Source organism: Pavona decussata, unplaced genomic scaffold (assembly GCF_977016875.1).
Source record: "Pavona decussata unplaced genomic scaffold, jaPavDecu1.1 SCAFFOLD_9, whole genome shotgun sequence".
NCBI lineage: Eukaryota > Metazoa > Cnidaria > Anthozoa > Scleractinia > Agariciidae > Pavona > Pavona decussata.
In genome coordinates this window covers 4,292,841-4,306,425 of record NW_028145432.1, presented here as the reverse complement: position 1 = coordinate 4,306,425, position 13,585 = coordinate 4,292,841, and the positions used below count along the sequence as shown (strand labels likewise).

At 42.1% G+C, this 13,585-nt stretch overlaps 1 protein-coding gene across 1 annotated transcript; it reads left to right on the top strand.

The window, feature by feature from the left end:
* Nucleotides 1–10,091: 10,091 nt before the first annotated feature.
* LOC146488667 (uncharacterized) lies at nucleotides 10,092–12,254 on the top strand. The gene is made up of 2 exons (XM_085116856.1): nucleotides 10,092–10,274; nucleotides 11,417–12,254. The coding sequence occupies exons 1-2, from the start codon at nucleotides 10,092–10,094 to the stop codon at nucleotides 11,936–11,938; spliced, it is 705 nt and encodes a 234-aa protein (XP_084972982.1). The 3' UTR covers nucleotides 11,939–12,254.
* Nucleotides 12,255–13,585: the final 1,331 nt, after the last annotated feature.

Genomic DNA, 13,585 nt, shown 5'->3' with positions numbered 1-13,585 from the left:
TACTCGACGGAGTAGTTCATCCCCTGGACCTGCCGTCGAAGTCTGCCATATCAAAGTGTATCAGGGAGGATCTCTACATGACAAAAAAGAAAATACAGCAAATACCATCAGAATCACAAAGGAGTGACCATATCCATCGTCGAAATGAATTCCTTGAAGCAATATCCAACTTGGAACCAGGCACCGTTCACTGTTTTGACGAGAGTAGTGTTGCGAAAACAACTTAAAACCGACAATACGGAAATGCCCCCAGAGGTGAGCCTGCATTCGAAATTCAACGGTACGCTTCAAGTGCCACGTACACTATTAATCTGCTGCATTCTCCATTCGGCGTAGACTTTATGAACGTACTTGAAGGTCCGTCCGAGCTCCTGTTATTTTTCGAGGAAGCAGTTAATCTCACAAGAGCAGATGGATCGGCCGTGCTAGAGAGAGGCGATACAGTAATAATGGACAACTGTGGCTTCCACCATGGCCACTTAGTGGAGCCTATTCTTACTGCTTTGCTAGCAAATTGTGGTGTACGCTTGTTATTCCAACCGCCATATTCACCCGAGTTCAACACTTGCGAACTGTGTTTTCATGATATCAAAAGAGCTCTTGCGACGAAATCAGCGCTTAGCAGAGGAAGAAACAGCTTACGCGATCTACGAGGCATGCGAAAACGTAACACAGCAGAAATCCGTAAACTATTTTACGCATTGTGGATACTTTTTCTAGACCCCTAAATTCCAAAGCAAACACTTTGGTATTTCTAGCACTCAATCGTCTGAGCGCGCTGTTATGATATAAAATTATAGCACGGCTGAACAAACTGTGAATGACATTGAAACAGCGTGACTGTTGTTGTTGAATAAATAAATTCTTCTTTACTTACTGACCTGTATATTCCTGCAATATTAGATATCTTCGGTGGAAGAGAATGAGAGGGCAGATATACTCTCTTTTGTCATACAAAATTGCAAAGTTGCGAAATGAGCTAGTCGAGAAATTTGCTGGGTGAATTTCACACTTGAATGATTTTACAGCTGTCACAACAGTGCTCCAGAAAAGAAGCGATACCGAAACATAATCCCATAAATTGTCGCCTTGAAACAATGTTTCACGTGCTGAAATCTAGAAACTCAAGCTTCGAACACAGTGGTTTTGTCCCAAAATTTTTCAGAAAAAATTCAATCACTCGTGACTGATAATAAATTTACGTGTGAAATCAGCTGTGAAATGTGACAAAAAACGGGGAAGGAGAACTGATTTGTCAATCAAACGTCACAAACAGTTCGTGTTCGACTCGATTCACACGTGAGAAAACTGGGAAAATGGCGGGTCAAAACTGGTTGGGTATTTCGGAGGTCTATACGTGGCGTCGTCAATCTCGCATGGATTTTAAAAACCACGAAAGGCTAGCCCCATAGTTTGAGAGGAGAGGCTTTCAGAGTATGCATTCGCTAAAATATATCGGGCAGAATAATCTGGAAGTCATAACAAATTCCCCAGACAAGTTGTTACAGGCAGAGAGAAAAATTCTCGAGAAGGAGCTAGAGGAGATAAAGAAGCCGTCTCTACAGCCCAAGGAACTTTTTTCATCTCGATACACTGGGTCTCTGCATGTCGTTAGCCCCGTTAACTCTCCTGTGCTCGTCCACACGACCAGGTCAGGTCCAGCTTCGAGCTCATCCAACGTGCCTGTAAGTGGAACCATGCATCAACAAAGCGCGGTTAACGAAAGCAACGAGCAGTCAACAACCTATCTTGAGAAGAAAAGCGGCGAACAACGGTAAATCTCTCCATAGTACAAACACAAGTATCACAAGCATCGAGTTTTGTACCCGATGTCATCAGCCGCGCCACTACAGAGCTCGCTGTTCAAACCCGACTTGTATGGACAAGAGCAATTGTGGCGCGAGCGAAAAACACCCAGAAAGCAAAAATGTTATCACGGAACTACAAAAGAAGAAGAACTAACCGCTTTGGCTTTCGGTGCCGAGCAGTTATCAGTACCTCTTAAACTAACATATAAAGGAACAGAAAAAGCAACAGTACAGAATTCTTCTTATCGTAAACGGAAAGCAGTTACCAGATCAATTCACGGATCTTGAGGATGGTTGGATCAGTGAAAAGAAGGGAATAGAGAAATGGCCACCTATTTTACCGCTACAAATAGCGGAATTCATACTCACAGCCGAACAAGGGAGCGATCTCGGCAAACGCCTTCTCAGTGATTATAAAGAGGGAAAAGCGTTTAGCTACTTTGATTCACAGTGGCTGAAGGAAGTTTATTATCATCCCATTTCCGACACTCATGAACTGTGCTTCCTGAAGTCCCAGTCAACACCTTCACAGAGAATAAGCAATGTACCGCATAAGATGTGGGTTTGTGTCAACAAGACAAATGGCACAGTGGAGAGCGCCTATTGCACATATTTTGCCATGTAAGAGACTGATGTATCACGTTATGTGTTTATGTTATAATCTGTGGTAGTGCATTTTTGACCTTATTATTTTACTTTTTTTTAGTTTGGGATCCACATGTAATCACGTGGCAGCAGTGCTTTTTAAAGTAGAGCATGCCTGGAAAAACAGATTGACACTTGGTAATTCACCAACATCTAAAGAATCTGCTTGGAATAGGTATCGGGCAAATAAGAAAGGCGTGGAGCCAAAGAGGATCGGTGAAATAAAATGGAAGAAGCCTCAATATAGCAAGAAGGGTTAGTTTGGGTCTGATTAATGTGTTATGGCCAAACTGTTGTGAACTGGGACAGAGTAGGAGGGGGCTGATTAAAAAAATAACTGAAAACAAAACGGATGTTATTTGAAAAATTGGGGCTTGAGAGCTTGGCCTTCTCTTTGGATTTGCCATTTGAGGAAGGTTCTCAAGATATGTTTTCTATCATAAGATAAATCTTAAAAAAAGTCTTCAACCACATGCTTTTTATATCACGCCTCACAAGTAACTCTTAAATGTTACTGACCTTTTGTTCAAATGTTTGTTCATGTTATTATGGAAATTTTTTCTTCTCAGGAAAATCCAAACCAATAAACCCTGTTTCGAGGCAGTTATTCAAGGTAACAAAGAAGTCAGTCAATAGCCTTGAAAAAGAGTCATGCCTGGACAATCTGGTGGATGCATTCTATGGCAGTGCCACTGATGCATGTGTCTTCTGGTATGCAGATATTCCTTACCCTCCTCAATACCCACCTGAAGCTGACTTCAACCTTGAGAAAAGCATTGATGTTGAGACAGCGACACCAATACCATCAAGCTTACCTGAACTTGCATCCAAGGTAAACAACTGTGGAAGAACTCATTCAAACATTACCAGAGCTCTCTGCCAAGGAAGTTGATGTCTTAGAGTACAATACACGGGGGCAAAGTCAAAGTACTGAGTGGAAGTCTCAGAGAGTGGGAAGAACAACAGCCTCTACCAGCCACCAGAGTAATGACTATGGTTAAACCACTTAGAGATATGAATGATTCTTCCTCTGCCACTACATTAACAAAGCAACTTACAGGAGAGTTTTTCCCTCCAGAAAACATTCCTGTATTACAAGATGGCCGTGAAATGGAGGAGGAGGCAAGGCAAACATTACATAGAGGAAATGAAGCGCCTCGGCCCAAGGATGTAAAAGTAGAACCTTGTGGATTATTTGTTATGCAGAACAAATGCTATATTGGTGCAAGCCCTGATGCAGTAATTAGTTGTAGTTGTTGTGGTAAGGGGTTATTAGAAATTTAGTGCCCCTATAGCATTGCAAACCAATTTCCTTCTGAGCATAACTTTAGTTACCTTAGAAAAAGTACAGTGAATGGCAAAGTTACACTTGTAAGCAGCCATCCATATTATACCCAAGTACAAACCCAAATGGGTGTAACAAGAAAGGGATGGTGTGACTTTTTTTGTTTATACCCGTCATGGGGTTCACTTGGAGAAAATCACATTTGATCAGCAGAGGTGGCAACAAATTGTGGATGCAGCTGAATATTTTCTTACTACCCACATTGCTCCAGTATTAGTTTATAGTAACATTCATGGTAGCTAAGGTGAATGGAATGTGAACTTCAAAAAGTCAAAAACAGTTTTATTGACACACATGTAACTAGTTTAATGTTGAACTACACGATGACTAATCCGATCTTTGTTAGCAAGGAAATAACTAAAACATTTTTTGTTAACTGCTGGTAGGACGTTTTGGTATGAACATGTTGTGTTCCTTATTTACATTGTTGAGCTAGCCTCTTTCACAACGAAAAAAGAAAAAACGAATAATAATAAAACTAAAATGAACTAGCTTTGTTGTCTTACTAATTTGATACATTTATGCAACCAATATCACTAAGCGTTGTTTGGAAATAAATGTGTTACCATTTTTGTTTTGGAGTTACGATTTAAAATCAAGTTTAAGCTTGTTACATTTTTTCTTCACATTAAATTTTTGGAGCTCAGAGAAATGCGGCTAAGGATGACAGGTAAGGCCCAGAAGGTAACGTTTATCAGTTCCTTCATACCCTGCAAGGTTTCTGTTTAAGTATGGAGTAAAGAATTACACTAACACAACTTGTACTACACACTGAATATGATTAAACCAAAGTTTTTATTTTGTTGGGCTAATGAAAGATAAGTAGTAAGCAGGCAAGGGTTCTCACTTTGTGTACTAGACATACACAAGTTTAATTATACAACAAAGCAAAAGAGCAAAAAATCCTAACACATAGAACACTACTTCATCTAAGGCCCTAAAACAGGCAGAAAACAAACTTTCTTATTTACACCATCTGTGTTTGATACAGAAAGTAAAAGTTCAGGAAAGCCATATAGCTGGCATGAATCTGTTAACAGTGTAGCCTGCGTAGCTGGCGGGTTTTTGTTGGTGGGCTCGCTGCAACAAAAACCGCCAGCTACGCAGGCTATTAACAGTGAGGTTCATGCAAAGTCTGTAGAAAATAATTAAGTATCCAAAACATGACTGAACTTTTATCTGCATCTGCTTATATAACTAAGGTTGGTAACAGGTTGCAAAGGGCAGCACAAACAACTATGATGTCATCTATGAGAGGAACGAGATTAATGGGAAAGGTATTCTGCAAAATTGCAAACCATTTCATTCTACCAATTGCTCTTTCAACATGAATTTTGGATTTAGCTATCATTTTGCCTGGTCATTTGTTCTAGGCCTGAACTACGGGGAAAAATCTCCAGTTTGGCCCTTCGCAACATCAAATCCTCCTTTATGGTAAAGCCCCTGTCTGCTCGCATGAGGTCATTGGGTTCAACTAATTTAAGAAAGCCAGACTCCCTGGTGATGTGCCTATCTGAAGCACGCCCTTCCCATGCCTTGGATAAGAAGCTAATCATGCCGTTGAGTGCAATCCCTACCAGAAACTTTACGGTGTTGAGTCTTTTATACTCATACCATGTTAAGGCTTGGATCTCTAGATCTCTTGGTCTTCCAATGTAAATCTCACTGCAATCTAAGGTGCAGCGAAGGTGTGGATAGTACTTCAGTGAAGCTGGTAAGTGTTTCTGGATACTTTCTTTTGAAGGCCAAAAAATTAATCGTTGACATTCCTGTGCAAGGAATTTAATGCATGTATTGATTATCTGAGATGTAGTTGTCAGACTTATACCAAACAGGTCGGCTAACATTTCATTCTTTATAGCAAGGCGTAATTTCAGCATAACCAGGACAAGTTCTTCTTTAAAAGACAGTTTTCGTGCTTGACCAAACTTTTTGGGCGTTCTCTTGAAGTTACGAGGTACTTTGGTAGAGATGACTTTTCTGCAACCACTCCAATATTTCATTCTTGTACCTTTTTTGCCCAAGTATTTCAAAAGAGCCTGTCAAACGTTTTCTTATTTGGTAACCCAGTATAAAATCTTACTTTTGAATTTGTTTTCAAACAACATAGTCATCACATTAAAATTGTCCTTCTTTGAAACTTTGTTGCTTAGTTCAACATTCTGGCTCTTTAAACTTTTAACTTTAAGCCGTTGTTGTTTTATAAGACTGTTCTTTTCAATGCAGCCTTTGCAGTGACAGTCTTCACTGCAGTCACATTTATAATTATAAGGATCATCATGTTCTACAAAGTTAGTAACTGATACATCTGTAACATGGCTGTGCTCTTGCATGTTTGAGGCACATGCCTCATTGGAAGGTACAGGTACACTTTCACCAGCTGCATCAACATGGTCAACTGCAGGAGACTCCTGACAGAAGTTTTTCACTTTTACCTTTCTGGAAGGCTGGCTGTCTTTGACGCCATGTGATCTGTCCTTCGGTGCTGGTCTTTTGGGCTTACAAAATTGCTTATCTTCATGATTATGCCGTAAGTTTAAGGTTGGGTAAGGGTTTGATAGGGATGGAAAACTAGCTGCAAAGTGCTCAGAGAATAATCTGTCGTCATTTTTTGGGATCCAGATTTTACCACGATTCCCATTCTTTCTGTTGACAGCTCTAATCCACATATTTCTTCCCTCTGGATCTCTCTTTTCTGTTGGGAGTGGATAGAGGACAAATGGAGCTGGATATTCACAGCCACTGTGCTTGCAGCCATGTTGGTTAAGCCCTGTCTACACGAGCAATTTTTATGTGGAAATTTTTATTTGCCCGTGTAGATGATGAGAAATGACTAATTTTTATGTGACAACTGTATTGCTGAAAGGCTGGCGTGTGGCAAATAAAAATTGCCACATAAAAAAAATTGTCCGTGTAGACGAGATGCCACATAAAATGTGACAATTTTTTCAACGTCAACTGTAGAAGCCAGTCCCTACAGTCCCTAACATTTGCGCATCCAGCTTGGCGGCTTCCTCGAGTACATCTTCTAGATGGACAGAAGTGTTTCCTTATTACTAGAGGCATTGCGAGATAGGGAAAGTTTGTGGAATAGTCGCAGCGAGAAATATACGAACCGTAATACGAAAAAGAAGGAATACGAAGAGATTCTTGCCATACTAAGAGAAGATTGGCCAGACGTAGACCTTCCCGCCATTAAAAGTAAGGTCAATGGTTTTGTTGTTTCTTAAACTAAATACACTCTTAATGAAGTATTCCTTAAGATTACATGATATTTCGATATTTATGAGAAAAAATTACTTAACCTTACATATGTAAGTCGATTCTTGTCATTCTGAAGAGCAATATTTGATAACTGTCAAGTCTCAACGTAAGTCTACTCCTATTTATTTTTATAGCTAAACTACAAAGCTTACGAACATTTTACCACGAGGAGGTGCGTAAAATCAAAAAGAGTGAGGGTACTGGCTCTCGTGTAAAAGCGCCTAAAGCTGCAACACGTCTGGCCCGTCTTCTGACTTTCGCCATCTTGCTTTTTGCCTTTCCATGGCTGTGCGAAATCAGTTATTACTGACGCAAATTAACAACAAATATTTGTCGAGCCATCTACACGGGAAAATAAAAATTGCCACATAAAAATTGCTCGTGTAGACGGGGCTTTACAGAGCTCATTTCTCCATTTCTGTAGCCTGCATTAGCCATTGCTACAACCAACGACAGCACAAATTCTCATCCTTGTTTATTTTCGGGGATTTACGAGGGAAGGAAAGGGTCTGCAATCAGTAACAAGAGTATAGTTTAAGACCTGTTCACCGGCCTTCAATTCAGAAAAAAGACCGAGGGTAAAGCCATTTTTGGAATCACTTATGTCATGCTGACGATACTTTTTAATCATAACTGCAGTTTCACCTACCTTTGTGACGTTTATGTTTAGAAAGCAACTCATCCAAAGCACAGAATCCTTGTATTTGTTTTACAGTTTTATCCCGATTAGTGCTCAGTCCCGCGCATTTTTTTAAAGTTGCGCATGCGTCCCCGGGACAACCATGAAACTCCAAACTGGCTTATTTGGCCGCTCGGGCCGAAGCTCCGCCATTTAGTTACTCGTAATGGTTTCTTTGCAGTTGGAAAGCAAATGGTTAGAAGTAATCGAATTGACGAATTTATTCCGTCTCCTCAAATTGGAACCTCCAGTGGTGACAACAGGTAAGGAGTTCCTGTAATGATAAGAGTTTTTCGAGAGTAAGGGACAAATTCGTGACAAGTCACTTGAGTATAATTTGTTTAATTTTCTGCTTCTGATGACGCTTATTGTGTTTCCCTTACGTTTTGGCTTGCTCCTATTTTCTCAATACATCTTTGGTTAGCATATGACTTTCAGATGAGAGATTTCCTGCAATATTCCGCTATTGTGCGCCGCAAACACGAATGTATTCAGGCCCGTAGCAGGAGCTTGAGCCCCCCCAGAATTTTTGGAGTAAAAAACAATGTGCCAAAAATATATAATTGAAAATTAATGTGCACTGATCAAAAGTGTTTTTAAAGGTTATTTTATTTTACAATCTAGTGTTCATGTAAGCTTATGGGAAAAGTTTTCTGCAGTTTTTCTGGTGCAGTCAACATGGTTAAGTTTGCTTATCCTTTTTTAACCTCCGTGAAAGCCGTTTTTAAATACATTTTTTAGTTCATTCATAGGGCAAGCAAACATTAAAAATCAAATAAATATGGCAGTTGACATTCTTCTGTTTATTTATTTTTAGAGTAATGCAGTGGAAACCGGAGCATGATGACATATTTTTAAGAGAGGTCCTCTGCTCGGATCTCTATTCCACTCGCAAAGGTAGCTCTGAAAGGGGTAAAATATGGTCACAGCTTTCTGAAAAGTTGAATGAAGTATCCAGCTGTAAATTCATTGTTGCACAAAAATCCGTAATAGATCGTTTAAAGCTTTTGATCCAGAAGCACAAGCAAAAAAAGAGGTCAGAGGAGAGAGCTAGTGGCACCAATCCAGAAATGACTAAAATAGATATAATGCTTGAGGAAATTTGTGAGAAAGAAGAAGTGGGTGAAGAGGAAGATGAGACCAAAAAGAAAAAAGCCAAGGCAGAAAAAGAGAGAGCAGAGAAAATGAGGTTAAAAGCCATGGAGAAATTGAGTGAAAGCCAGATAGCAACAAGGAAGCTCGGCCCAAAAAGGGCAGAAAGAGTGTTGGTGATACTGTGAGCTACCTACAAGACAAGTCAGAGCAAGCAATTGCTTTAAGGAAAGAGGAAATAGAACTGAAAAAGCAAGAGGAGGGAAGAATTACCCATTTCTCTGAACAGCAACTTAAAATACAGCAAGACATGCTGCAGATGACCCAGCAGCAACACCAGGATCAGCAAAGACAACAGCAAGAACAGCAGAGACAGCAGGAGAGACTTCAGCAGCAACAACTTCAAACCATGCGGTCGATTGTAACCCAACAGCAACAACAGTCACAAGCAATGCTTGCTTTGTTTGAAAAATTTGCTACCAAGAAAGATCCCTGAACAAACAGGATATTGGATTGTAAGAAAGTATTCTGCTGAACATGGTTCACCTTTTGGAAAAATACTTCAATAATGCTGTATGGCTGCAAAGTTGTGTATTTTTAGAAGTTGATGTTATTGAAAATTAAATCACGCTGTTGTTTTCTCTACCTGACTTTAAGGTATCTATTTAACTATGATCTTTATAGTGCTAGACATTTTTGTTATTTCACTTACATCAAAATGTTTTTTTCATTGAAACACAGTGAGATTTTTTTTCCTTTGTAATACAAGGAAACAATGTTTGACTTTGAAGTTTCATAATCGCTGTTAGAGTTGAGTTCCCTGTACAGCTTTGAAATTTTCAAAAAATAATAATAATATTAATAAATAGTTTTCATTAATGTCACACCAAGGTGACATGTATTTAAAGTAATACATACAGTGTTAGTCTCCAGCCATGGGTGTCTCGATGTGCACGCACTACTCCACACCCGCCGAGTGGGGAGTACTGTGGGTACATTGAGACACCCATGGCTGGAGACCAACACTGTATTTACAGCGATTCTCACTGCATAATTAATTAGCTCATGGCAGAGTTTTTCATAATGTGTTTGAATTCCCCCGTTTCCGCGCATGCCTGCTGCGATGGTGATGATTTGCGGCCTTAGAGTATATATTTCGCCACCCCGCTTGAGACGTGGTCTTTTTAACCGTACTCCGGGACGATGGCCGAATTTCGCTTCTAGTTTACAGTCAACCGCCACCAGCAGACTTGTTCTTATGGCAGATGTTGAACTTCCTCTGCCACCGGCGGCGCCCGCTCCCGCGCCGGCTGCTGCAAATGCAGTTGAACCTCCACAAGTTCAAGTTGTTCAAGACCCGCCGGTGGCCGACCAAGCTGTTCCACCGCCAGTTCCAATTCCCGACGCAAACCCGGCCCCGGCCGGAGGAGCAGGAGAGGAGGTAATATTTTTCTTTTGGTAGCACATTCTTGTCCTAGCCATGTGTAGTGCTATTCATTGCCCGTAGATCTTGTACCTACGTTCGCCGCTAGTTTATTTATTTTTCATTTTTGGGTGTGCCTCGTCAGCTTTGTTTCAGGGCTATTGTTTCATGCTTATTGTTTTTAGGCCTTTTTGCGCCTCCGCGGCACTCCAGTTCAGTTTTATTTTTGCCCAGTATGTTTTGCAGTTCGTTATACGCAATTTGACTTTCTTGTATTTTATTCCTGGCATTGTCCGGGTGTTTTCTTTTCGCCGCCTTGTGTGGGTTTATTTATGCTTTGGTATTTGTCGGTTTTTATGTTGCATCTGCTATTGTTTTTGTTTTGTTTTCGCGGCGTTTGTCGGGCGTTTCTTTTTCGCAACCTTTTTCGTATTTGCCGGTTTTCTTTCCAATTTAGTTTTGTTTGCGCATTTTCTCCCTATTAGGCTCTCTTGTTGGGTTTTCGCGTGCTTATATGTTTTGGCATTTCGTTTTCACCACCGCACGCGGGTTTGTTTGCACTATCACTGTGTTGCTTTTTGTGTAAAAAGGTAAGTTGCGTTACGGTTTTTGCGATTGCCACTGTTTAAGGCAACATAGTTGTTGCGTTACAGTTTTGTGTTTACCATTAGTTAAAGCGACGTGTTGTTGCGTTACAGTTTTGCGGATACCACTAGTAAAGGCAACGTGTTGTTACGTTACAGTTTCGGGTATACCACTGGTGAAGGCAACTTGTCGTTGCATTACAGTTTGGCGGATACCACTAGTGAAGGCAACGTGTCGTTGCGTTACAGTTTGGCAGATACCACTAGTGAAGGCAACGTGTTGTTGCGTTACAGTTTGGCGGATACCACTAGTGAAGGCAACGTGTTGTTGCGTTACAGTTTAGGGTATTCCACTGGTGAAGGCAACGTGTCGTTGCGTTACAGTTTGGCGGATACCACTAGTGAAGGCAGGGTGTCGTTGCGTTACGGTTTGGCGGATACCACTAGTGAGGGCAACGTTATTGTAATTATTGTAATTGTTATTGTTATTGTAATTAAGTACCATGCGTTGTCTAGTTTATAATAACACGTCAGGATTTAACGCGGGCTTACTGGGTTTTTCATCTTTTGTCGTAGGGCACTGCGCGTATTAAGATATTTGAAGATAAAATCAAGTCGTTGGAGCAGCTGAGAACGTCGGAGAGTTCCGAATCCGCTCTCGCAGCGTTGAGAAGGCATGTCAGCCGCCCGTCGGCCATGTTCGACAGATTTGAGGCGCTAGATCTACTGCAGTCCTTGGTCAGACTCGCCAGGTATGAGAGCCATCAGAAGGCGGACGAGTATGCGGCGGCCCTAGACGAGATAAGATCCCGATCAGACGTCCTGGAGCATTCTCAGCTGCAGCGGCTGTATCTTGGTTTAATAGGAGATCCGGTGCGCGCCAAGATTGCTAAAGAAGCAAACACCATTTTAAAGGGCGTGGGCAAGGCCCCTCCTCCATCGCCTGGTTATTGTTCCGTTGTCCGCAGGCCATCTCCTTACCCTCCCCAGCAAAGCGTCCAGTGCTTTCGCTGCCTGAAATGGGGACATTATGCCCGTTCTTGCCGCAACATCCCACCAGGACGCCAGAATGGTCGCGGACGAGCCGGGCGTTCTTAGTTCTTTCTTGGCTCCCTAAACAGTTTCACCCTGTATTTTTGGTGTAATAAATTATTGTTATCTCTGGGCTCATTTGTTTTATTTATTTATTTTTGTTTTTATTTTCCATATCGTTATCCGCTCTCTTCGTTGACCTTGGGGGGACCTGCTCTGTGTCTCAATTTCGGACCTAGTTCGGAGCTCGGGGTCAACGAAGGGTGGGTTCCCTGCATGCTTCCTTTTGGTTTCTCACTCGGGTTTTCCTTTGTTCACCTTTAGGACCCTTCGTCTTTCTTTGCCAGAGTTGCTGTTGCCGCAGATTCTTCAAAAGACGTAATTCCGCTGTGTGATATAAGGCAGGCACCCCACCCCTTCGTTGGCCCCCTCCCTTCACCAAGTATGGTCGCAGCCTGCCCAAGTTTGGCGACGCTAGAACAGCTTAGGTTCTTTCACCCTCAGCACTTTAGAGCGGGCACAATCCACAACCACGTGCCGGTATGGGAACACCTGCTCAGCGGGCGTAGTTCTACTCAGGTGGATTTTATGGAAATAATCAAGGAGGGCGTTAAAATCCATCGTTTCTTCAAGCCCTTCAAGGGGAACTTTAAAGGTTCTTCGTACAATTCGCAGCTTCCCCCTCCCATGCATATTAAGAACGCAAAGATATGTGAGCGATTCAGGGATTTTATCACCGACACCATCATCGATTGGGTAAGCGCTGGGGTTCTCGCGATATGGGGCAGGGTTGGCGCAATCTCTCCTCCACATCTGGTCCTCCCCCTTACAGTGGAGCCTTCCAAGCCTCGTTTATGCCATGACGCACGATTTTTGAATTTGTGGATACTAGACCTCCCCTTTAAGCTGGACCACCTTCCAGACTTACCCAGGTACGTCCTCCCAGGCCATTTTCAGACGTCATTTGATGATAAAAGCGGCTATCAGCATGTTCTTCTCCACCCTTTATTGCGTACCTTCTTTGGCTTGGAATGGAATGGCGTTTATTTTGTGTTTTGTACTCTCCCCTTTGGGTGGAAAGCGAGTGCCTATATATACCACAATCTTGGCCTTGCGGTTACAAGCGCAGCACGTTCGTTCGGAGTCCCTGTGTCTCAGTATATGGATGATCGTCACGTTGGTCAACTCTACCGGGCGCCAGCTGCGTCCTTTTTACCTCCTAGCAGAGTTTTGGCTGAGGCCGCCGCCTATATTTTGTGTTATCTTCTCATAGAAGCGGGTTACTTTGTGGCCCTCGCCAAATCGCAGAGTGTCCCTTCCAGTGTGGTTCGTTTTCTCGGCTTTATTTGCGATTCCTCCCGCCAGGCATTCCTACTCCCGCCTGACAAGAAGCTAAAGTTCAAAGTCCTCAGGGAGGAAGTTTTATCGTCTTCTTACGTTGGTGTTAAGACACTTCAGAGATTCGCAGGGAAGGTGATCTCCTTCAGTTTGGCCATTCCCGGTTGCAAACTCTACGTCAGAGAAATTTTTAAGGCCATCTCGCAACTTTGTCACTCCTCCAAGCCTCACGTTCCTGTTGAAGGAAACCTCCGTGCAGAGGTTCTCTACTGGCATTTCCTCCATGAATGGTTGGATTGTTTCCCTTGGCGCTCAGAGCGTCATGTATCGGTTTCACTCTTTTCGGATGCCTCGACACGTGCTTGGGGTGCGGTC

Bases quoted from the DNA above. Each gene is read 5' to 3' on its own strand.
- LOC146488667 (XM_085116856.1), top strand. From the start codon at position 10,092: ATGGCAGATGTTGAACTTCCTCTGCCACCGGCGGCGCCCGCTCCCGCG. The intron at 10,275-11,416 runs GTAATATTTTTC...CTTTTGTCGTAG, and splicing joins CCGGAGGAGCAGGAGAGGAG to GGCACTGCGCGTATTAAGAT.